Genomic DNA, 24,279 nt, shown 5'->3' with positions numbered 1-24,279 from the left:
TGCCTGTCAGAGGCAGCAATAGGGCCCAGCAAGAAGAGTGGCAATTGAAAGAGCAAGGTGAATAATATTTAAAAGCAGTAAAGGTGCAAAAGGCTCTCTGTGCAGGCTAATTACAGTGAAGGGGAAGAAGGGGCAGATATTGGGTGGAGTAATACAGTAAGTGGGGAGTGATAGTGACAGGCAAGGAAGGTGAGGTGGGGGATTGAAAGAGGGGAAGGGGGAGTGCAGATAGAAGGGACAGGAGTAGGGGTGAGGAAGGTGGGGTGGAAGGAACAAGAGCAGTGCAGGAGTAGGCAGAGGCCAGTGTCTGCTATGGGCCAAAGAGAACAGGAAGGTTTTAAACTGAGCCATGCTGTGTAAATAAAATTTTCAAAGAGGACAGGGAGAGCTCACAAGAGATGGTGCAGTGCAAGTAAGAGCCCCAGCTGGAGGGACACACATGGCTGGGGTTTGCATGCCTGGGTTTCTACCTCAGCTGTCCCAGAGTGGAGATTCTCTGCTTGGAGAGAGCAGCTCCATGGATCCAGAACCCAAGACACTGTGGTGGTTTCTGATTTCATAATCATAGAGTCTTACATAATCCATATGAACTAGTGTCATTAGGAAGAACCAGGCCAGAGATCAGTATGCGGATGGTGATTATATTGTGCTTTTATGTGGCCAAACACTTCCTTTCCAAGTGGTGAAGGAGTCATGCCTGGTGCCAAGGGCATAGTTACCTTGTTAAGAGGGGACATAGGCATTTTATAACCCCTCTTATCCAAGGTTTGTTACATAATGCCATGCAAAGGCAGACAAGCATTAATTTCTCAAACTTTTTCTGACAAGTCTGGCACCCCCTGCCCCATGCTTTTCTGTACCACCCAACCCCTCAGCATCCCTCTGTTCTTACTCCATTTATTTATGTTTTACCCCTGCTGACTAGGGGAATCTTATCCTGAAAGGGCTGTGCACCTTGCACTCCCAGTGAAGTCAATGGGAGTTGAGGGTGCACAGCACCTTTTGGGATTGGGCAGTAACTGACGGCCAGTGCTGCAACCAATCTTCACTCAAAACTCCCATTGGCTTTGAACCCCAAGCTTACATTGTATCTTAGACATACTCAGTGACTTGCCCAAGGGCCATCTGTCGGAACAGGGACTTGAACACAGGTTACCCAAGTCTAGGCAATGCTCTAATGACTGGATCATCCTTCCTCTATCCCAGAATGCTGCTTCCCCCTCCCCAACTCCCTTTCCATGCTGTTAGATTCACAAGATTTCCCCTCATCCCATTCCCTTTAATAATGGGTAGACCTGCTCAAAAAACAATTGCAATGATGAATATTTGCTCAGAACACTTATCAAAAAGGAAAATTAGAAAAAAGGTTTTGCAAAAAAATTCAATACAAAACATTTAGGTTAAAAAGCTTTAATTTTTATTTTGCATTTATTTCCTTCTAGTTTTGAAGACTTTGCAATGGCATAAGTTGGAAAGCAGGGGGAGAAGTTAGTTTTCATTACACAAGGTGAGGTGAAAAAATGGTTGACTCCTCCCACCACCGTTTTTTACCTTATTCCTTTATCCAGTGGAAAGGGGGTAAGAAAATGGGAGAATTAAAATATCTACAATTTTGGGAAAGAAAAATGGACATTTGAAGTTGAATCAAAAAATTCTACAGAAAAAGTCTAGTTTTCTGACCAGTTATACTACTAGGGAATACACATCAGTCAAACCTTTTCTGAAAGGTTACTGGAACTGCTAGATTCTCAAGCATCCTTGAGACTAGATGCAGGTGCCCCTCTAACACCCACCTGTATCCCTGCTACTCTTTATACTTTGATTGAAAGCAATCCCAGTACACACCCTGGTCTGTAGTGATGCTAAAGCTTTTGCACTCTTCTCTGCTGCTCCCCAGTGGAGATATGCCAAGCTTCACTCAGTTCTGAAGGACTCCTTTGAGGTGGAGAGGGAGAAGGATTACACTGGTTTGGGATTCTCCTCTGGGCCTGGATCCAGCTCTATGAGCACCTCCAGCAGTGGCTTCCCCCAAATGTGAAAACCATAATCTGATTGTTATCCCACTCTGGCTTTTCCCACCTCACCCTCACCCTCTTTCTTCCCCTTCCTTTCTTCTCCTGCTTTTCCCCAGGCCAGTGTCACTCCTCCCTACTGACTCCTCTTGCTCTTCTCACTTCACAAACTATAAACTAGCCACCCTCTGCTCACTTACATTTCTATGGGGGAGGTAGGACTGTCTAGAGGTTTGAGCAGAGAAATGGGAATCAGGAGACAGGTTCTGTTCTTGATGTTGCCACAGCTTTGTAGCACCTTTTATCAAAGTCAAATTTTAGTCTCATTTTCCCCAGCTGGCAGAAAGGAGCAGTAATATTTATCCACTGTCAGAAAAGATTTGAAGATTATCAGATGAAAATGTGGTAGTGCTTGATTTTTGCAAAGCATGGAAAATTGTGCTAAATTTGCTACAAAAGAAAGTGAATCTCTTTAAAGAGTGTCTAGTCCAGGCCCTGCTGTCTTAATCAGCTAAATTAAGGGCATGTCTACACTGCAGTTAAACACCCACTCAGTTCACCTGAGCTCTGGGACCCTCTCCTCTCCCAGAGCTTGGGCTTCAGCTGGAGCATGAATGTCTACATTGCAATTAAATAGCTCCTTAACCCAAGCTCCCTGAGCCCAATTCACCTTTCACAAGCCAGTCATGGGTGATTAATTGCTGCGCAGACATGCCCTCAGAGACCCAGAGGCATCAGGTTTGTGTAGGCAATAAAGGGTGCAGGCTATTTGTGATGGTATTAATGGCAGACACCAGAAAATAGACTTACATAAAGTTCTGGCACCAGCTCTAATCCTGTCCCTCTCTCATCTGGCATAGGCAAAAAAGTAACTCCTTGCATCAACTTTTGTAGTAAATGTCAGTGCAATATGTGGTGATTTGGGTTGTGTTTTGCTTTTATGATAAAAACTGTTTAAGTGATGTTACAATGACACTGGCTCAAGTATCTTATTAGTTAATTGTTAATATCTTAAATTTGTAAAGCATCTTTCACCCCAAAGCATTGTAATAAACCAGACAGATAGGAATTACCCCCTCACACCAATAGTCTTTTCTGGGGCTGGATTGTGGCAGCTGCTTAAAATGCAAAAGAACACTACACAGTGGTTCACAAGTAGTATGTTGAGTACTGTATGCATTTCCACCTGCTGGGGGAATTTAGTTAGGCAAAGTGAAATGAATCAACCTGGAAATGTAGTAATAAGAATACCTAGCTCACATCACCCATAGTTCCCAAAGTGCTTTACAAAGAAGCTCTCAGTATCATTTAGCATATTTTACAGATGGGAAACTGACACAGGGTAGGGAACTGACTTGCTCAAGGTCATCCTGCAAACTAGTGGCAGTACTGGGAATTGTCCAGTTCTCTTCCATTGTCTTACTTATAATTTGAATTGCAGTAACACTTAGGAGCCCCAGTCTTGGACCCAGGACCCCACTGTGCTAGGCACTGTACAAAATAAAGATTCCCTGCCCCCCAAATTGTACACAAAGTATCAGAGAAAAGACAACCAGAGGAGACTGAAAGACATGGGGGAATACAAGGAAACAATGAGACAGTATCTCCAGCTATGGGCTCTCCAATAGCCAGAAGGTGGTCAGGAGAACCTTGGATTTACCTCTCATGCAAAAGACTGCATACATAATAGGCTACCAGAGGTGCAAATACCACCCTAGAATATTGCTTCAGTACTCAGCTTCAACAGAGAGGGAAAAGTGCCACTTGCTGAACCCCCACCACCACCGAGGCTAGATAGGTTTTTTTAAAAGTATTGATTGGTGGGGGCTGAGCAGGGGGGGCCTGGGTCAGAGATGGTGCATATGGAGGAAGAAGTAGTTGCAAGTCATTAAGTGGACATAAGATTAAAACTCAGGGGTTCAGGACCCCCCCCAGGGAGTCACAAGCTGTCAGCCTCCACCCCAAACCTCATTTTGCCTCCAGCATTTGTCATGTTATATATTTTATAAAGGGTCACACTCAGAGGCTTGTTGTGTGAGAGGGGTCACCAGTACAAAAGTTTGAGCCACAGCACTATCAGGCATTTCAAAGGAGCTGTGACAGGGTTGGGGACCTCTTCCCTCTTAGGGTGTACTGGCAGGGCATACATGCCCACACTTATGTCTCTGGAGAAAGTCAGTATACTTGCCCCTATTAGTAGGGCCTAGTGGTCAGTCAATGAATCAGCCCCCATCAACAAGGCAATAGGGCCTAGAGGCCTCCTGCAGGGAAGGGGGCCACCACACAAAAAAGGAAGTTGCAGCAGCCTAATAGGGGGCACCCAGGTCCTCCCTCTCCACCATGCCCCAGCACAGGGCCCTAGTGGTGACAAGAACATAGGCCACTGAGTCAGCAGGGGCAGGTGGCAGCAATCAAGGCACACTGACTCAAAATGCCAGTTCACTGACCAAGCCACTATCTAATTCCCCTGGGCCGCTTCCTACCATGGCTCCCATTGCTGCAGTCCAGGGATCTCTGCTGCCTCCAGGTTCCCCAACCTGCATTGTGCCCAGCAACTCCAGACGCTCCAAGACTTTGGCTGATTCTCACCTGGAACTAGCAGCATGTAGCCTTCCTCTCCAGCAGTCAAACCCAACTGAGCTGAGCTGCTCCCTTTTATACTGGTGCATTTGGCTCATGCCCAGTAGAGTTGAGGGGGCGTGGCTTCCTCAGCCCACAATGTAGGGTTAACCCTTTCCTGTCCAGTGCAGGGGGAGTGCGCCCCATCACAGGAGCCTAAGAGAGTTAGATATCCATCTCCCACTGAAAATCAGTGAGTGTTAAGCACATATAACTCGCTTAAGCTTTTTTTTTTGAAAATCCCATCCTGTGTTCCAGCAAAGCTCCTGTCAGCTACGGTGGGAGCAAGATCAGGCCCTAAGTGAGCAAAAGAGAACATGAAGGGATCTAAGATGGCATAATTACATGTCAATGGGCCACAAGAAGGTGTAGGGTGAAGTGTAGGGTAGGGGTACTTCAACTTATCCCTCCTGTACATCCTTCTATTCCATGCCTTTTATTCTGTAAACTACACAGTTTAGGCTCACTTAAACTCATGAATGATATGTAACTTACACCTTATGTATGACCTGTGAATTTGTCCGAGAGGTTTTCCTGGTTTGCAAAAGGAAACATTTGCTCTCTCCAAACAAGCTCTTGCATCCTGTCTGATGTTCTATATATTTACCCTTTCAGATGGAAGATAAATTCCTCTTTCCCAGGAGTGCCCTGTGAGACAGTAGAGAGCATTGCAACCAGACTTACTCAGGATGAACCAATCCTACATGTGATTGACCAGTGACACTTTCAGATTTTTGTGAGTGAGTTTCATGAGATATGCATCAATTCTTTGGAATCTGCAAGGAAATTCTCTCATTGTATACAATTAAAGAAAGAATGCAACATCCTGCTCTCCCCATCCAGTGCAAGGTAAGGAATATTCCGCTATTGCTGACCAAGCTTTTGTGTATGGAAATATAGACACCGCGCCACTAAAATAATTCAAGCTGTTGATTCATTGGTGTTTTTCTCCAATAGTAATGCCGCAAAAATCAAATGAGCAAGTATGAATGAATGTGCATAGAGCTCTGACATGCTAATGGGTTGGCATCCACCAGGGGCGGCTCTAGGTATTTTGCCACCCCATGCACGGCAGGCAGGCAGCCTTCGGCAGCTTGCCTGCGGGAGGTCCCTGGTCCCACAGATTTGGCAACATGCCTGCAGGAGGTCCGCCGAAGCCACGGGACTAGCGGACCCTCCGCAGGCATGCCGCCGAAGGCAACCTGCCTGCCACCCTCGCGGCAATCAGCAAAGCGCCCCCCGTGGCTTGCCGCCCCAGGCACGCGCTTGGCGTGCTGATGCCTGGAGCCGCCCCTGGCATCCACTACCAAAGGGTAAATGAAGCGATGAGAGGCCTGAAATATGTTAACCTTACATGATCAAAACTGACCTGCTTTCTGCATATCCCTGTGGAAGGCACCAGCTCATTGGACTGCTGCAACCTTTCTAGGGCAATGCCAGATCTTGCTGTTTTCAGGGTGGCACCTTCCTACATGGAGCAACATGGAACATAATGCACTTGAAAGCAAGGTGCCACAAATGGTAAAAGACTCTGGCCTTGGTAAAAGTGTAAAGTGGCAACTCAGGTGTAAGCCACTGGATGCTATCAGAGGTGCTGGCATGAGATGATTTCCTGAATGCCGTTGAGGAAGCGTCTGTTCCAGATCAATGCATGAAGATTTTCAAAGCAGTCCTTGGGGGTATAAATTCATCTTCCCTTTTAATGTGTCTAAATCCACCAGACTGATTTGAAAAGCTGTACCACAATCATCCTTAGCTGTGTGTGATTCTTTTCTGAGTTCGGGAATCCTTTTATCACAAGGGGAGTGCCATTATGAACATTGTTAAAGACACACAGTACAAATGGATTGTTGTTTGCCAGAAAAGTTTCCTGTTGCTCACATACGGGAGGATTGTACAATATTTAGCCCTAAGTGGATTCAGTCCTGAAAGCAAAACAGTGCTCAGTGCCAGCTGTGAATGGAGGCAGCTTTGGGGCTATGTTTCCTCTGGCAGGCGAGGATGGCAAAGGCACTTTTCCTTATGCATCCTAACGGATCCAGAAAGCAGGTATTCTGCATTTTAAAAAGGACCAGCTGGCTTTAAAGGGATGACACTAGTTAGATGCCCCTGTAGAGCTGGCAGATCTGCAAAGTAGGGAAGCATACTCTAAAATCAGGGTGCTGCTCAGGGAGTGTATCGAGAACATAGACATGCAGAATCTGTGTGTGATGGAGGGTAGTCCTGGGTGTGTTTGTGGTGGAAAATGCAGTTATCTTAGTGTTGAGTATGGAGACGGAATCCAGGGTATATAAATGCATGTGGAGAATGCTGGTGAAGCCCTGTATAGTTTGTAGCTGTATGTGATGGAGAGAGAGCCCTGGGTGGATAGATATACAGAGTATGCAAATACACCCCGTGCAGAGATGAGCAATGTGAGGGAGAGTCAAATCAGGATATATGTACCTATATGGAGAACACAGAGGAAGCCAACACAGGATGGTGTGCATGGATTTGATAGAGATGGAGCTATAGCTGTGTGTGCAGAAAGAATGGAGAAATAGCACTGTGCAGTGGCACTTATGTGTGATGGAGATGTAGGCTTAGTAAATATGTACTTGCATGGAGAATATAGTGGCAGCCCTGCATGTAGGAGGGTGTATGATGGGGATGTAGCTTTGGCTGTGTGTGAGAAGGCATCTAAAACCTTGTGAATGAAAAAACCCAATAGATTTAATAGCACATTGTAAACTTCAAATCTTCCTACAGAAGCTACTGGAGAATTAGATCCCTGCTATAGAGTGCTATACTATGTTTTTTTAAAAACCGTAGCAAGGATGCCATTTTCTATTGAATCCTATAGCTTTTGATTTGCTCATCAGCCCTATTCCATTTCTATGAGCGTTACTGCTTCCATCCCAATTATAGACTCCTCTCTACGGGCAGTGGTGTATGTGTGTACACAGGGGATCTGATCCTCTTCCTTCCAGATCATTCTCCCCAGCATTAATTACACATCAGGAGGTAGCACTGTCACTGCCTCTTGCTATTTGGCCATTGCGCTGTTCCAGTGGCCTTGATGTTGGAATGATTGACTGTGAGCAGTTGGTGACAGGTTTGGGTCTGTGTTGTCTCCTAGCAGCCAGGAGAGGCTGTTCAGGGAAGGAGTCTTCTGATGTTTGTCTGCCAAATGAGGATGACAATTCAGTCTAAGCAAATTAATGTGATTGTTGTGAGGGTCGGGGAGCATTGCTTGGACAGCCATTACACAGTAGCAAGCCATGCAGGCTTTGCACTGCCCCTTTCATGTCCTAGCCCAAGGGGCATAATGAAGAAGGGAGTTTGTTAGGGGGGCAGCTAAGCTGAATTTATTTTTATCTCCTGACCTTAATATGCTGACACAAAAGCTTCCGTCTTTTTTCCTGTGCTGCAGTATCTGGGTGGGTTGCCATAGAAACCCAGACATGGTAAGTGGTGCTGCTTTTGGTAGCATTCAACATTTATATCCCCTCAATGTTTCAGTCCCCACCGGAGGTCTGAAAGGGCGGAGGGTTTGCCTCAGGGTCCTTCATTTACTCTGTGTGCGTGTGCAGGCGGGGAGGGGCGTGTTTGTGTTAAGGTGTGTGTATTCTCTGGCTCTTTCTCAGCAAACCCGGACAAGCAGACCAAAACTAGGTGTGGCAGAAATGGAATCACTCTCCAGCTGTGGCAGAAACTGGGCTGTGGTGCCCAGTTGGCTGCATGCTGTTATAGTTGGCACACGGGAGGTGTTTATTCTCTGTCTCCCATGAGGTAAAAAACATGTGAGGACTTAAGAATAAGTCCCCACTAGGCCCAAGAAGATGAGTCTGTAGCACGGGCAGAGCAAGAACAAAGGGATCTTACCTACTGGAAGTCTGGCAGAGCCACCAACCTCAAAGCTGGGCAGGGGAATTCAGTCTCCATTTGCCCATTTGGCCCAGGGATTTTCATGTTAGGTTCTGTTCCCAGCTCTGCCACCCTTTCCTTCAGAGAAGCCACTTTGCCCCTCTGCACTTCAGTTTCCCCATCTGTAGATAGGAGGTAAGACCACCAACCTCACAAGGATCGTCAGAGGCTTAATTCATTAATAACTGCAAAGTGCTATGAGCCTGAAAATGGCAGTGGTTGGAGTACCGCACATGATTGCTATTTAATGAGTCATTTGTTGCTGACCATATACCGTTAAGTACAGAGAGACATGTTTTTCTGCTTTCTGCACCCTCACTCTCCCAGGCTGGGAATTCAGCGTTAGGGTTGAAAGAGGGCTTCATTCATATGAAACCTCCTCCCAGGAAGATGTATCTAGGTCAGGTTCCTGATGGAGGGACCATACCAAGGAATAGGAAAGTGCACAGCCAATTAGCAGCTGTTATTGACTTTCAGCTTCCTCTTAAGCACATGTTCTCAGGCAGGCCTCCTTTCTTTCACTGTCAGGCTTCTGTAAGGCGGCTGCAATTGGAGCAGCTATCGCACATGAAATACTGCTTGGCTATTCCAAGCGTCCTGTGTTTTGCAGGGACTTGTTTTTTTCCAGCAGCACACCTGGCTTGCTGAGAACAGATGTTAATTCCACTGCACTTTTTCAAACACATGGCTGTCAGATGAGACAGCCAGGAACATTATTCAATAGCTTCTGAATGTCTATAAAAAGCCCTACAAAGCAGCATCCTTCCACTAAGCATAATTTAGACTGTGGCAGGTGAACTGGGGACAAATCCTATATATCTCTAGGACAGTGGCTCTCAAACTTTTGTACTGGTGACCCCTTTTACATAGCAAGCCTCTGAGTGTGACCCCTCCTTATAAATTAAAAACACTTTTGAATATATTTATCACTATTATAAATGCTGGATGCAAAGCAGGGTTTGGGATGGAGGTTGACAGCTTGTGACCCCTCCCCATGTAATAACCTCGTGACCCCCGAGCAGTCCCCACCCCCAGTTTGAAAACTCCTGGTCTAGGTCCTGTGTCCTTTATTTGGGGCTCATCTACATGCGGAAATTATTCTTGATTAAAGTAGAGTTGATTAACTCCAGATTAACTCTCCATGTGAATGCTTTTATTCTGGCTTTTTCTGGGTTAGTTTAGCCTGCCTTGAAAAAGGCATCATTATTCCAGAAGAAGAGCGTTCACATGGAGAGTTAAACTGGAATAGCTATTCCAGGAAATTTCTGATGTAGATATGCCTTTAGTTATTGTGTCTGCAGCACTGTGTCCCTGGGCACTGAGGGAGCCGAGCCGGTGGCTTAATGCTCAGTGTGATGGACTATATCTTACCTTGTGCCGCAGGTCTTACTGGCTAGGAATTATCCTCCCACTGAGCCTTGTTCAGTCTGCAAGTGTCATTAAACTGGAGAAGGGCATCCTTTGGGTGCGGGGGTGGGTTAGAAGGAACCTGTTATCTGGGAACAACACGACGACTTCTTATCCCTCACTACTTGAGCACAAGGCATCATGTGACCCACCGTCCATGGTTAGATTACAAGCACGTTCTATATTTTGGGATATTGTCTAGCACAACAGGGGTGTGGCCTTGTTGGCCTTACTGGAGCTGCCTTCCTCCCCCACCCTATACAGAAGTCAAACTACACCTATGATTCTGGGTGCAGTAGGATTAATTAAAAGGACCATGTGTCTCATCCTGCTGTCACAGGAGCAGCTGCTCCCTATCCTGCCTCTTCCAAGAAGAAAAAACGGGGAAACCAAAAAGAAAGAAAGGAAGAAAGAAAGAAAGAAAGAAAGGGAGCATTTAATGAGCATCCACTTTCCCCAGATCTGCTCAGCTGTGACCTTGGGTGCTCTTCAGCACTGGAGGAATACATGGTGGGTGTTGTGGCTCCCCTCCAAGAGCAGAGAGCCCAGCCTGCTGTTGGCATTAACTGCTGGGGAACAGGCTGATACGTGAGAAGAGAGGATTTCCCAGTATTTCCTACTGTTACATTAATGACCTTCAGAGCCTTCCAAATGTTAGAAATAAGCTCCTCACGAGGCGAGGACGTCCTGTGTCCTGCCAGTGGATAAATATCTCATGCCTCCTCCCCCAGCTTTATTTTGGGGCTGGGACGGGGGATGCTACCATCGCCAGCTCTCCTTGCAAAGCTGCCATGTAAGTGCAGATGGTGAAGAATAAATGCAAAGCTAGTGATCTCTCGGCTGACTCTAGAGCACTCGGTGAAAAGCCCCAGGCAGGGGGAACATCCGAGCAGATTAAACTAATGGCACGTGGTGTGACAGGCCAGCGCCGAATTCTTGCCGGTCCGTTGGCTTGCAGTTAGCGATGCCCAGAAATCAGACAGGAGCGCACGACACCCCCCACCCCTCCCGTCAGGATTCCTTTCCGAGCGAGCTGAGTGCATGGCTTGTTCCAGAAAGAGGATTGCGCTGTTATTGCTCTGCGATGATGGAACTAAAGGCGAGGAGGGGGAGTGAGCCCTGGCTATTAGCTAGAAAGCGCTGGCATGATCATTAGCCTGGAGGGAGGCTCTGATTGCCTAGAAGGATGCTGGGGAGCAGGGCAGGTGAGGCCGCAGCGGAGGCTGCTGTCTGATGAGTGGGGTGGTGGGTCTGTCTCTGGCTGGGAGAGGAAGGGAGGTGTCTGCGCATGCTTGGCTCGGGCGAGCGTCCCTCGGGAAGGCTGGGCTCGCTGCTGAGGCTGCCGGGGAAGCGTGTGTAGCAGGGAGGCTGCCCGGCCCCAGGGCGCTAGGATGCACCTGGCCCGCGGGAGGGGCGGAGAGAAACGCGCCTCCAGCCGGCGGATCCCAGGCCAGGGGCGCGCCTCTCCCAGCCGCCGCTGCTCCAGACCCTGCCGGAGCCGGGCTCTGGGGCGGTCCGGGCGGGTCTGATTTGGGGGAGCTGCCTTCCCCCGGCCCTGGCTGTTGCATTGCGTGCGCCAAGCCGGTCCCTCTGGCACTCAGCAGCGGGTGCCGTGCGCGGAGCCTCCATCTCCATGGTGCGCTGCTCTTAGCAACAACCGCTGGCCGGGAGGAGGAGGAAGGGTTGCAGCCGACCCCGGCAGGGAGCAGGCTGCCCAGCGCCTCCTGAGTGGAGCTGTCCAGGATTTCGCTCGGTGGGGGGCTGGGAGGGGGGGTGATCCGGCTCCCGGGAGACCTGTCCGTGGTGCTGACGCCAGCTCCTTTGGGGTTCAAGCCAGCTTCTTGCATGGATGTCTCCCCACAAGAAAATGGCATCTTAAAGTCACACTGACTGAGCTCCCTGCTCCCACACCTCCCTCCCCCGTGTCCCTAGCTTGATCCCCGCTGACCGATCACAGCAGACAAGCACGGATCAGCGGGCAGCCTGATACCCTGTTGCACCTGGGCACGGCGTGGTGTGGGGAGAAGGATCCTTTTTGGAAAGAGCCTTTATCCAGTCTGAGAACCATCTCCACTAGGAATCATGGCTGCTCTTGCAACGGGTTTCTGTCTCTCTTCAGTCCTGTTGGTTATATGGGGTAGGTGCCTCCATTCTTTGTGGGGTTGGATTGGGTTCCTCCAAGCAACCCTGAGCTTGGCTGCTGTGGCATGTTTCTCTAAAGACGTTCTTCTCCCAGAGAGCCTCCTCTAAGACGCGCTCAAATAAAATCCAGCCTTAATAGTGGCTTTTAGTTTGGTTGACAGAGCGAAGGAAATGGCATTGATATTAAGTTAATTGCATCAATTAGGGTATTATTAAGTGGCCTTATCACAGAAGCTGTGTTTTTCTATAATGATTGTGTGTGCTTTACTTCTTCTTCTTTACTCTTGTTTTAAAATACTATATATGTTGATTTAACATTCAGTTGTTCCTAAGGGGCTGAAAGGATATAAATGTAAAGCATGCAGACCATATGGATTGATGTTTTAAAGCTGTTGCCTACTGATTTCAGCGGGTGACCCCTGGTTCATGTAAATCAAAGAGAATTTGTATTGCAATTATTTCAGTTTACTTATGAAATCTAGAGGGTTGTTGCTGCTTTTACAAATGTGGCTATTTTTATTTGATTTATTTGTATTTTTTGGAAATGTCTCACTGGTGCCAAGAAATGTCCAACATGTTCTTTGCATTTTCCCATGAGTGCTTATTCCAGTGGTGCTGTCAACAGGGTGAGTGGGAAATTGCCAGAGGGACCTAGTCATGCTAGTCCCAATATTTACCCCAGAGCAACACAGTATTGAAATCCTGGCTTAATGAACCTACTTCTATATCATCGGGGCACACATATGGGCTGCAAGAGACCACTCTTCAACGCCCCCCTTCTCAACGGGCAGAAAGGTTTGACCCTTGCCGTCATTTCCAACCCTATGACTCTATGAAAGGGGATTTGAACAACTAGCTCTTCACTGCCCACCTAAGAAGCTGGCCTAGAGAAGGAGCCTTGCCCATTATCTGGCTGAAATAATATTTAATTAAAGTGGAGTGGCAAAACAGAGGGTGCTCCCAACACTGTAGACTAGGACCCAATGATTAGGGCACTCATCCAGGTGGTAGGTGAGCCCTTTTCAAATCCCTTCTCCTCATCGGGCAGAGGGGGAAATTAAGAACATAAGAACGGCCATACTGGGGCAGCCCAATAATCCATTTAGCCTGGTAACCTGTCTTCCGACACTGGCCAATGCCAGATGCTTCCAAAGCAATCAATAAAAGAGGGCAATTACCAAGCGATCCATCCCCTGTTGGTCACTCCCAGAATCTGGCAAGAGCTTAAGGATTCTCAGAGCACGGGGCTGCATCTCTGACTGCCTTGGCTAATAGCCAGTGATGGGCCCATTACCCATGAACTTTCTATTTCATTTTTTGAACCCACTTATAGTTTTTGCCTACACGTCAACTGGCAACCACTTCCACAGGCTGACTGTGCATTGCATGAAGAAGTACTGCCTTTGGTTTGAGTTAAACCTGCCACCTACTAATTCCAGCGGGTGACCCCTGGTTCTTGCGTCGCATGAAGGGGTGAATAACACGTCCTGAGTCACATTCTGCACCCAAGGCATGATTGTCTAGACCTCTAGCAGATCCAGCCTTAACTGTCTCTTTCCCCAGCTGAACCTGAAGCGGCCCCCCGACCCCCATCCCAGGCGAGGCCCCTAACCACTAGGCTAAAAGTTACACGGGAGGCCTCTGCCTCCTTCTCCCTGGGCTGTTTTGCAGGGCGTTGGGCAGGTCCCTAACCAGCTCACGCTGAATGGGTTAGGCACCTAAGTCACCTGAGGGGTTCCTGGCCGTGGCCGGCAAGCAGAGGTTGGGAGGGGAAGACGCTGGGTCAATTTCCTTCTCCCCGCCTGACGAGCAGGGAGTCGAAGAGGGCCCTGCAGTCTCTCGAGCGCGAGCCCCGGCGCCGAAGGGAAGGAGAGCCTGAGGGGGCTTGCCGGTTGTAGTGCGTGGAGGCTGTGCCACTTTCCTTCAGTAGTAACTGGGCAGACTTACTACACGCATCCCTCTGTAGTCCAGTGGCTCGGGTACTTACCTGGTATGTGGTTGATGCTAGTTCAACTCCTCCCCCAGTTTACTGAGGAAGGACTTAAATGGCCTGTTCTGAAACGAAGCGCCAGCTGCTGGACTCAGAGGTGTTCTCCTGGGGCGCTTGGGCCCCTTGACTCTTCCTTTTTTTCTGCTGAAGCTGGTCCATTTACTTGCATTACATAGTCACGGGGCCAGTTAAGCACCCAGCAGCAGGCTGTAGTTGGGGGCTTGTGCTGCGTGCCCAGCATGTGGGCGGTTGGGGTTCAAAGCCCCTTCCTTCTTGCTGAGACGGGATGTGAACCTTGATCTCCTGCCTCTCCGCTGAATGGCCTGAGTGCCGGGCTAGGAGGCTTTCCCATGTGGGGACTGTCTCTGTCTTTTCTGTTGAAGGAGGGTCACTTTGGTGACGTAGTCATTGGGCCAGAGCCCCAGCTGGCCGGTCAGGTTAGTGCGGTGGTTGGAGCGCGTGCCCAGCGGCCGGGAGGTTGGCGGTTCCCCTCCCCTTTCTTCTTGAAGAGAAGGGAGTTGAGCACTTAGCTCTCAACTGAACAGCCTAAGTGCCGGGCTGGGATGTGGGAGCTCCCCCTCTTTTCTGCTGAAGATGGGCCACTGGCAGTAAATAGTACATGAGAATTGGGCCCCACTTTCCCTGTGGCTCTCTTGGTAGTCCTGTGGTTTGGCTCCTTGCCTGTACACCGGTGAGTGGCTGGTTCAAGATCCCTCCCCCTTTCTGTTTGTTGAGAAGGGATGGCCCCTTGATCTCTTGCCTCGCAAGCGTTTCACTTTAACTATCTATTAACCGGGGCAAAGGAGGCTCTCAAGTCCCTCTACGGTGCAGGGGTTAGGGTGCACGCTTGCACTGGGGACTGACCCCAGCTCAGATCCCTTCAGAGTAGGTTGGGACAGAGCGGGTGTCTCATCTCTTACCGCTCAAGCGTTCCACTTTAACTATATATTAACCGGAGCCGGGTAAGCTCTTGTGTCCCTCTATGGTATGGGGGTTAGGGTGCTCGCTTGGATTGTGAGTCACCTGGGTTCAAGTCCCTGCTGGGCAGGAGGGCCTCTGGTGGGTGAGAGGAGACCTCCTCCTAGCTGAGTGAGAGGGGCCCCTTCTGATTGAGCAAATGGTCTCTCAGAGTGTGTCTTGCTCTTTTAATTAATTTTTTGACTATCTATAAGAGCAGTAAAATTAACATTAATTAAAAGAGCAAGAGGCCCTGTGACAGGCCTCTTGCTCAGCCAGGAGGGCCCCCCTTTCACCCATCAGAGGCCCTCCTGCCCTGCAGAGCAGGGAGTTGAACCAGGGTCACTCACAATCCAAGCAAGCACCCTAACCCCCATACCGCAGAGGGACACAAGAGCTTACCTGGCTCCGGTTAATATATAGTTAAAGTGGAATGCTTGAGCGGTAAGAGATTGAGATGTCCATCCCATCTCAGGGAAGGGATTTGAACCTGCACCGCTTTACTTCTGGAGTAAGCACCCAAATCGCCAGGCTATAGTGGGAATCACATAAATCTCAGGGCCCAATTCTCATGTCATATTTGCTGAATGTGCCCTGCCTTCAACAGAAAGGACCAAGGGAGACCCCACAGCCCACTAGCCAGGCACTTAAGCCATTGGGTTGAGAGGTAGGCAATCACCCTTCAAATCCCGTCTCAGCCAGCATAAAGGGGATTTGAATTGGCACCTACCACTTCCTAAACAAAGGCATCCAAACCACCAGACCACAGAGGGGCTCACAGTGTAACAGTGACCGTTTAACTACCTATTGACATTGGCCCACCTTCAATAGGAAACACTGAGGGAGCCAGCCCATTGGGCTACCTCCTAGCCCAGCACTTAGAGCATTGACCTGCTAGGTAAGAGACCAAGGTTCGAATCCCGTCTCGGGCAGCATAAAGGGGATTTGAACCCCAGCCACCCACAGGCCAGCCATAACCCCAACCACTAGACCACACAGGGCTGCTTGTTTGTGCTTTGGCCCAATGAGTATGTAATGAAAGTGCAGCAGCTTCAACAGACAAGAGCAAGGGAGCCCCAGAGGCAGAATACTGCCTAGCCCAGCACTTAGGCCGTTCACTTGCCAGGTAAGAGACCAAGGTTCGAATCCTGTCACAGGCAGCATAAAGGAGAGTTGAACCCTAACCTCCCACAGTCCAGCCACCACCCCAGCCAACTACACCACACAGGGCTAGTTGCCAAACTTATGGCCCGATGAAGATGTAGTGAAAGTGGAACAACTGCAGCAGACAAAAATCAGATGTAGTCCCCAAGCAAACCCCTCTTAGCGCTGTGGCAGCATATTCACCTTGGAGAGAGGAGATGGCTGTTCCGGTCCCTTCTCAGTGAGCTGAGAAAGGAGTTGAACCTGCATCATCCACATGCTGGGTAAGTACCCAAGCCACTGGACTACAGAGGAATTCATGTCTCAGCATTGGCCGGTTCCTACTGAATGGAAGTGGCACAGCCTCAACACGCTCCAACGAGCAAGCCTCCTCAGGCTCTCCTTTCCTTCGGCGCCAGGGCTCGTGCTCGAGAGACTGCAGAGCCCTCTTCAACTCCTTGCTCATCAGGCGGGGAGAAGGAAACTGTCCCAGCATCTTCCCCTCTCAACCTCTGCTTGCCGGCCATGGCCCGGAAGCCCTCAGGTCACTTAGGTTCCTTACCCACTTAGCGTGAGCTGGTTAGGCACCTGCTGAACATCCCGCAAGACAGCCCAGGGGGAAGGAGGCAGAGGCCTCTCGTGTAACTTTTAGCCTAGTGCTTAGGGACCTCACCTGGGATGGGGGTCGGGGGCTGCTTCGGGTTCAGCTGGGAAAAGAGACAGTTAAGGCTGGATCTGCTAGAGGTCTAGACAATCATGCCTTGGGTGCAGAACGTGACTCAGGACGTGTTATTCACCCCTTCACGTGACGCAAGAACCAGGGGGGTCACCCGCTAGAATTAGTAGGCAGCGGGTTTAACCCAAACCAAAGGCAGTACGCGCGAGGCTCATCTTACGCGCATTTAACAGGCGCGAATTCAGCTTTGCGCGGTCCTGAAGGAAAGGAGAGCCTGAGGAGGCTTGCTCGTTGGAGCGTGTTGAGGCTGTGCCACTTCCATTCAGTAGGAACCGGCCAATGCTGAGACATGAATCCCTCTGTAGTCCAGTGGCTTGGGTACTTACCTAGCATGTGGATGATGCAGGTTCAACTCCTTCCTCAGTGCGCTGAGAAGGGACCGGAACAGTCATCTCCTGTCTCCAAATTGAACATGCGGCCGTTGGGCTAAGAGGGGTTCTCATTACGGCCTGGGGGCTATGTTTGATTTCTTTTCTGCTGCAGTTGTTCCATTTTCATTACATATTCATTGGGCTGTAAGCTTAGCAAGCAACCCGGTGTGGTGTGGTGTGGTGGCCGGCCTGTGGGAGGCTGGGGTTCAACTCTCCTTTATGCTGCCTGAGACGGGATTCAAACCTAGATCTCTTACCTGGCAAGTGAACGGCCTAAGTGCTGGGCAGTATTCTTCCCCTGGGGCTCCCTTGCTCTTGTCTGTTGAAGCTGCTGCACTTTCATTACATACTCATTGGGCCAAAGCACAAACAAGCAGCCCTGTGTGGTCTAGTGGTTGGGGTTGTGGCTGGTTTGTGGGTGGTTGGGGTTCAAATCCCCTTTATGCTGCCCGAGACAGGATTCAAACCTTGGTCTCTTACCTGGCAGGTCAATGCTCTAAGTGCTGGGCTAGGAGGTAGCCTAATGGGCTGGCTCCCTCAGTGTTTCCTATTGAAGGTGGGCCAATGTCAATAGGTAATTAAACAGTCACTGGGCCACTGGGCAACCAAGAGTCCCTCTGTGGTCTGGTGGTTTGGATACTTGCCTCTAGAATGTGGTAGGTGTGGGTTCAAATCCCCTTTATGCTGGCTGAGATGGGATTTGAAGGGTGATTGCCTACCTCTCAACCCAATGGCCTAAGTGCCTGGCTAGGAGGTAGCGGGCTGTGGGGTCTCCCTCAGTCCTTTCTGTTGAAGGTGGGACGCATTCAGTAAATATTACATGAGAATTGGGCCATGAGGTGTGTGTGATTCCCACTGTAGTCCTGTGGTTTGGGTACTTATCCCCAAACTAAAGAGGTACTGCTTCAAATCCCGACCCTGAGACAGGGCGGGCGTCTCAATCTCTTACCGCTCAAGCGTTCCACTTTAACTATATATTAACCGGGGCAAGGTAAGTTCTTGTGTCCCTCTATGGTACGGGGGTTAGGGTGCTCGCTTGGATTGTGAGTCACCCGGGTTCAAGTCCCTGCCCTGCAAGACAGGAGGGCCTCTGGTGGGTGAGAGGAGACCCTTCCTAGCTGAGCAAGGGGCCTGTCGCAGGGCCTCTTGCTCTTTTAATTAAAGGGGCTTTTGCTGCTGAGCAGTAAAACCCCCTCTCTCTCTTGTCCACCATGATCAGGATACACGCCCAGGTTGTGGCAGACCCCAGGGCACTCCCCTGCTCTTTTGAGGGGTGTGAACTGGGGGCTGCCACCTCCTGGGGGAGAGTCACTGGTGAGCGATCCCTGTCCGAATCCCCTCTCGGTCCCAAGAAGACAATGGCCTCTTGAGAAAGAGAGGGGGTTCGGACAAGGATGGCCCACCGCAAAGGACAGTCGCCTAGGAGGCAGGAAATCCCTGTGCAAATCCCTGCTGAACAGGCAGCTGGGGGATTTGAACCAGGATTTCCCACAACCCAGGCGAGTATCCTAATCACTGGACTAGAGAGTGAGAGTTGGTGGGGGGGGCTGGCCCAGTGCACATTTAACTAAAGTGGAACAGCTTCAAGAGGCAAGGAGGAAACAAGCAACCCCCTCCCTATTACAGAAAGGTCAGTGGACACACACCAGGTGAGATTCGAGCCCACAGCTCCAGCACCCCAGGCAGAGACCATCAGCTTACAGAAGGTACTGGGTTTGGGGGAGGCCCAAATGCCATTTAATTAAAGTGGATCAGCTTTGAAAGGCAGGAAGGAGAGCTGTCCCTCACTGTACTGTATTAGGGTAGTGACATGCAGCCACATTTGAACCTATATCATCACATAGCCTCATCAGTGGACTACAGAGGAAGCCTTACCTAGTTGCCCTCCCAAATAATATTTAGCTAACGTGGAACATCTTCCACAGACAAAAGTTAGGGAGCCCCCCCCCCCCCATTGCTAAAAAGCAAAGAACCAGGCATACTCACCAAGGCTGTAGTCAACATCTATCCACAGCCATTCTTAAGGCACATAGAGAGCACTTGTAAACCTGCCTCTTCCACAGCCCAAGGACATAACCAAACCCCTGCACTCTATAGGGAATGGTGTCTTTGCTTTTGCCCAAGCAATATTTAATTAATGTGGAACAGCGTCAAGCGCCAAACAAAAGCATGGAAGCACCCGATCACCAGAAACTAGGGCATGCACCTAGGATGTTGGAGACAAGGCTCTTTGCAGTCCATCATCATAGCAGGGAATTTAAACCCATGGCATTCCTAATCTAGGTGAATAGCCTAACCACAGGACTACGGAGGGTGGTGCAGGTTTTTGTGAGCCAAAGTAATATTTAATTAAGGTGGATCAGCTGCAAAAGGCAAGCCCAGACCCCATGTATAGGAAAGAGCATGAAGGTAACAGTCAGCATCTTGATAGAGCGAAGACATATGTGGCCATGTACAAAGCGGACACTAGAGATGATATTGCCCATCCCAGGGCAGCATGGGTTTACATTATGTCATAGCAGCATTTGATGAGTAGGAGCATTCTGCCTTGTTACAGAGGGAAATATTTTACATCTGCCAATTTTTATGTTGACCTAATTGAAAGCCTTTTTGGCTAGCATACCCACCAAATCTGTAGTTTACCCCAGATGCCAATTCTGCCTGACTCCAAGCCTCTTATGCTTAAATAAAAATTACAAAACCACAAAACTGGAAGAGTTGAGCCTAGCGAACTCTAATTGTCAGGTTTGGACACATCATCACCCTGAAACATTCATCCTGCTTCACTTAGTGCACAATTGCTCCTAGAGGCTGGATCCAGAGGTTGTTCTAATACAGAGTTCAGTAAGTACTGTAACAGAGTTCTCTACATGTTTGAGTGTTAGTGGGTGGGAGAGAATGTACTATGTTGCTTCCTCTCTAAAGTAGCATTAATTACTCTAAAAAAGGACTTAAAATGTGGCAAAGCAGCTGCTGCCAAGAAGATTTTGCCCACAGCAATCACACGTTAATTATTTCGTACTTATATAGTTCAGCTTGGAGAAGGAAAGTTTGTAAAACTTGCCGGTTTAGACTTTTACCCATTGTCCGTGAGCATTAGTAATAAATCAGATGGTTTTCCACTGAGATTTATTATGTGTCTATATTAAGAGACCTGAATAACAGATCATTTGTTTTTCTCCATCTCTATGCCGGTATTTCTCTCCATCTCCTGCTATTCTGCCCCCATGGTCTTCAGTTGGCATCTGTTCTCCAGTCTGTGTGGAAGTCCCGTCAGAGACGGAGGCTGTCCAAGGAACTCACATGAAGCTGCTCTGTATCTCCTGCATGAAGAGAGAAGAGGTTTCTGCAAGCACCGTGGTGGAATGGTTCTACAAGACTGAAGGGGGGAAAGATGAGCTGGTATGTATATTTGCTAACCTAATTAATTGCTACCATACCCCTTAGTATGGGGAAAATGTCCAGGGAATGTATGGGGGGGAGCAAGGTAAAAAGGCCTGGGAGAACATTAACTTCGGTTTTGTGGTACGGTTTTGATGAGGGTCACATAAGGAAAATAAGAAAAGCAAGTGTAATTTGGGTGATGCGTGTGTCACATCTGAAGTTTGATTTGAGGAAGACAGAAATGTCCAGAGGCCACTCACACAATATTGAAGATGACAATGCTCCTTCAGTTATTTAACCCCACCCTTGCACTACAGTGTTTTCATTTATATGGCACTTTTCACCCAGAGATATCAAAGCACTTTACAAGAGCAGCAAAGAGTCCTGTGGCACCTTATAGACTAACAGATGTATTGGAGCATGAGCTTTCGTGGGTGAATACCCACTTCGTTGGATGCATGTCAAGCACTTTACAAACATTGTCTCATAACTGTCTCCTCCTAATATCACTGATCCATAAACTGAGTTGATTATTTGTCATGCAGCAGCACTCAGAAGGCCCAATGAAGCTCAAGACCCCATTGTGTGAGGTGCTGTACATACACATAGTAAGAGACGGGCCCTTTCCCAAAGAATTTACAGCCTAAATAGACAAGGTAGCTGAAGGGGAAACAGGCACTGAAACGTGCACTGACTTGCTCAAAGTTACAGGGTTGGTCAGTGGCAGAGTGCAAGCCTGCATTGTGCATTTTGCCTAATTTTGTTTTGCTTTATGCTGCTTACAGGAGAAGGCAGCTGATGTGTTTCCCCCAGAACCCAGATCCTAGACTAGGCTTAACAGGCTGCTGGCTGAGACTGCCAGAGGAGCAGCTAAAATACAGTAATTTGGCTTCGCTCAAACTTCACAGTGTGACTGCAGGTTACCGATGCAAACAGTCAAACATGGGTGGAGAGTGCACAATTAGAAGATTGGAGGATGGACTGCCATATCTTGTTACCCATTATGATGTGCCAGTTAGTTGGCTGAACAGTCTAGATATAAATTTGGAGGCATATGAAAGCCATGTCAGAACCAGGAACAGAATTTAGGAGTCCCAATTCCTCACATCAGAATTTAACCCCGAGATCTCACCTTCACGCCCAACGATTGTTCTCTATAAGTCAAATCTCATCCTATTGAAGTCCATGGAATTATAGCCATTGAATTCCCTGAGGCCAGGCTTTAGCGCTACATAGCTCTGTCACCTGCCATTTTAATGATGATGGCACAGTGACATCCCTGTGAAAGTTACTCCATCATCTGATTCAGGAAGCACGGTTAGACTGTCTCTGTGTGCTCCTTTGAATGCTGTCTGGGAGGATGTTGGAACTGTCCTTCTAAATGAGTTAAAATAGACGGATGTGGATATGATGGAAAAGAAGCAACAAGTTTCTTAGTCCTAATTACTTGGAGGCCTGAATATATGCAGTTCTTGCATATTTTCACATGTGCCAAGTCTTTGTTTCATCCAGAAAACAAAGCTAGTGGCAATGGTGAGTTCCAGATACGTTCCCACTGTTTTGAGCTCTGATCTGGAGGGACCACTTGGAAGGATGAGAAGGGGATTCAGGGTTGGCGAGCATGCTAATGAGTGACTCAGGGGGTGTTTTAATGGCATGGACTGTTATCCACTAGAGACTGACAAGAGGGTCCACATACTCTCCCCAACCTCCTAAACCACCGTACAGTGCTTCTCATCTGAGCTTCCAATAGGCAGCCCCTATGCCTGTCGGTAGAGGGGGGTGAATCTGATTTTTAAACACTTGCCTCCCTTCTTGCACCTGCAATTTGTGGGGGCAAATAGTAGTGGGTAGAGTTTTGTATCCGCAATTATTCCTGGGCACAATTTAGGACATTTAGACACACAAGGACCTGCTCTATGGATACACCCATTCATCAAAATGACCTCAATGCAGAACAACTTACACTCATAAAGCTGAGCGTGCAGAAAGGAAGGCCCAGCTCAGCACAGGGTGAAAATCAGGACTCCAATGCTCATGGCTGTTGTGATGGACTCAGACCAGAAAGATATCAGAGAATAGTCCTGTTGGTCTATCAGACTCAGAATGAGCAGGTCCCTGTTCCCTGGGTAGTCAAACAAAGGCTATTCCAGGCCAGTCAAGACACCTGACACCAATTTAACCAGTTAAGGTCATTAGGCTAATGCTGGCACCTGACCTTTATTAACTAGCAAAGGGTCAGTTAAGGCTGTTACGCTAATAGAGACAGCTGGAACCAATTAAGGTCCCACTCATACTGCTTAAAAGCTCTCCTATGGAGCTGTTCTTGAGAGAAGCCTAGCTGGAAGAGAGGAAGTGTTGCTGAATCCTGAAGTAAGGGTGATGCTAGGAAAAGGGGACCACTAGGAAGTGGCCTAGGGAATCAAAGCAGTGTCAGTGGTGAAGGTAAAGATGCCAACAGCTACTACCATTAGGGTTCCAGGGCTAGAACCTGGAGTAGAGGGTGGTTCCCTCCTCCCCCCGTGCTCTACAGAGATCCCTTTGAGAAGGGAAGTGGACTTTGGTCCAGGGAGGAGGCCAAACTGTGCCTACTGAGCTCTAAGGAGCAACAGAGACTGTGGGTATTCCACTTTCCCACCTCCCAGACTGTCCTGTGATGAAAGTAGCTCAATAAACTGACCTTTGCCACTGTACAGAGAAAGGGAGGTCATAGTGAGGGCCTTAGTGAGCTTCTGAGGTCACTGAATCCACCTGGAAGCATGGGACCCACCAATAGAGGCTTGGAGCTTTGTCACCCTGTGTAAATAAGTCATTATATTTATCATTAGCGCACTTTCAGTTTTCTCTTGCAATACCTTTGTTTGGCCCCAATTTCCAGTGTGTAACTTTGTATTTAACATGGTAGCATGATTCATTGGATTTAAGTACTAGCCTGAGAGATAAGGGTTCCATTCCTGCTTCTGCCTCAGACCTGCTTTGATCTTGAATGAGTCACTTTGCCTATCAGTGCCTCATTTTCCCCACCAGTATATAATGGAAATAATTCTAATGGAAATAATTCTATTTGCCCTCTTTGTAAAGTGTTTTGAGCTCTCCAGATGAAGAGCACTATAGAAGTATTAACACCTGATGCTTCAGGAAGAGCAACTCTAAACCACCTGATAGGTGGGAACTGTCCCTAGCTAGAGGGGAATCGCAAGGTGGGGAGTAGGATGCATCCAGAAATGGATAGGTGACTGACTCTTCCTTCTCTCCCCACCCCCATTTCTCTACAGATCTATGAATACAGAAAAGTCTACCATGAATTTCCAAGCCGCTTCAGTGGCCGGCTACAGTGGAACGGGAGCAAAGACATGCAGGATGTGTCCATCACTGTATTAAATGTGACCTTGAATGATTCGGGGATCTACACCTGTAACGTCACCCGGGAGTTTGACTTTGAGATTCATCGCCCACTCTTCACAAGCTCCAGATTGATCCATCTCACTGTGGTAGAGGAGGGTATGGAGGACTGGTGGAAATGCTTTGAACCATTGGGTGTGACCTGCCTTGCCAAGGGCCAAGTCTATTGCTAACCAGACAATGCTCTTTTCAGTAGTATTCCTGGTGAGG

The 24,279-nt window shown here is 48.6% G+C and overlaps 1 protein-coding gene across 2 annotated transcripts in view; it reads left to right on the top strand.

Annotated features, from left to right (window-relative positions):
• SCN3B (sodium voltage-gated channel beta subunit 3) overlaps positions 1-24,279 on the top strand; it is a 125,497-nt gene that overhangs the window by 95,913 nt on the left and 5,305 nt on the right. Inside the window, exons 5-9 of one of the 2 annotated variants that reach the window (XM_044996792.1) lie at positions 1,443-1,507; positions 5,247-5,480; positions 11,877-12,081; positions 20,522-20,685; positions 23,943-24,168. In XM_044996792.1, the coding sequence (XP_044852727.1) occupies positions 12,027-12,081; positions 20,522-20,685; positions 23,943-24,168 (445 nt within the window). In that variant the 5' untranslated portion in view covers positions 1,443-1,507; positions 5,247-5,480; positions 11,877-12,026. Of the gene's footprint in view, positions 1-1,442; positions 1,508-5,246; positions 5,481-10,644; positions 11,150-11,876; positions 12,082-20,521; positions 20,686-23,942; positions 24,169-24,279 lie in introns of those variants that run through there. The other variant, XM_044996793.1, reaches the window with a different exon arrangement.

This window comes from Mauremys mutica, chromosome 22 (genome assembly GCF_020497125.1).
Source record: "Mauremys mutica isolate MM-2020 ecotype Southern chromosome 22, ASM2049712v1, whole genome shotgun sequence".
NCBI lineage: Eukaryota > Metazoa > Chordata > Testudines > Geoemydidae > Mauremys > Mauremys mutica.
The sequence above is the reverse complement of the archived record's forward strand: the minus strand, read 5'-3'. Positions and strand labels throughout refer to the sequence as shown.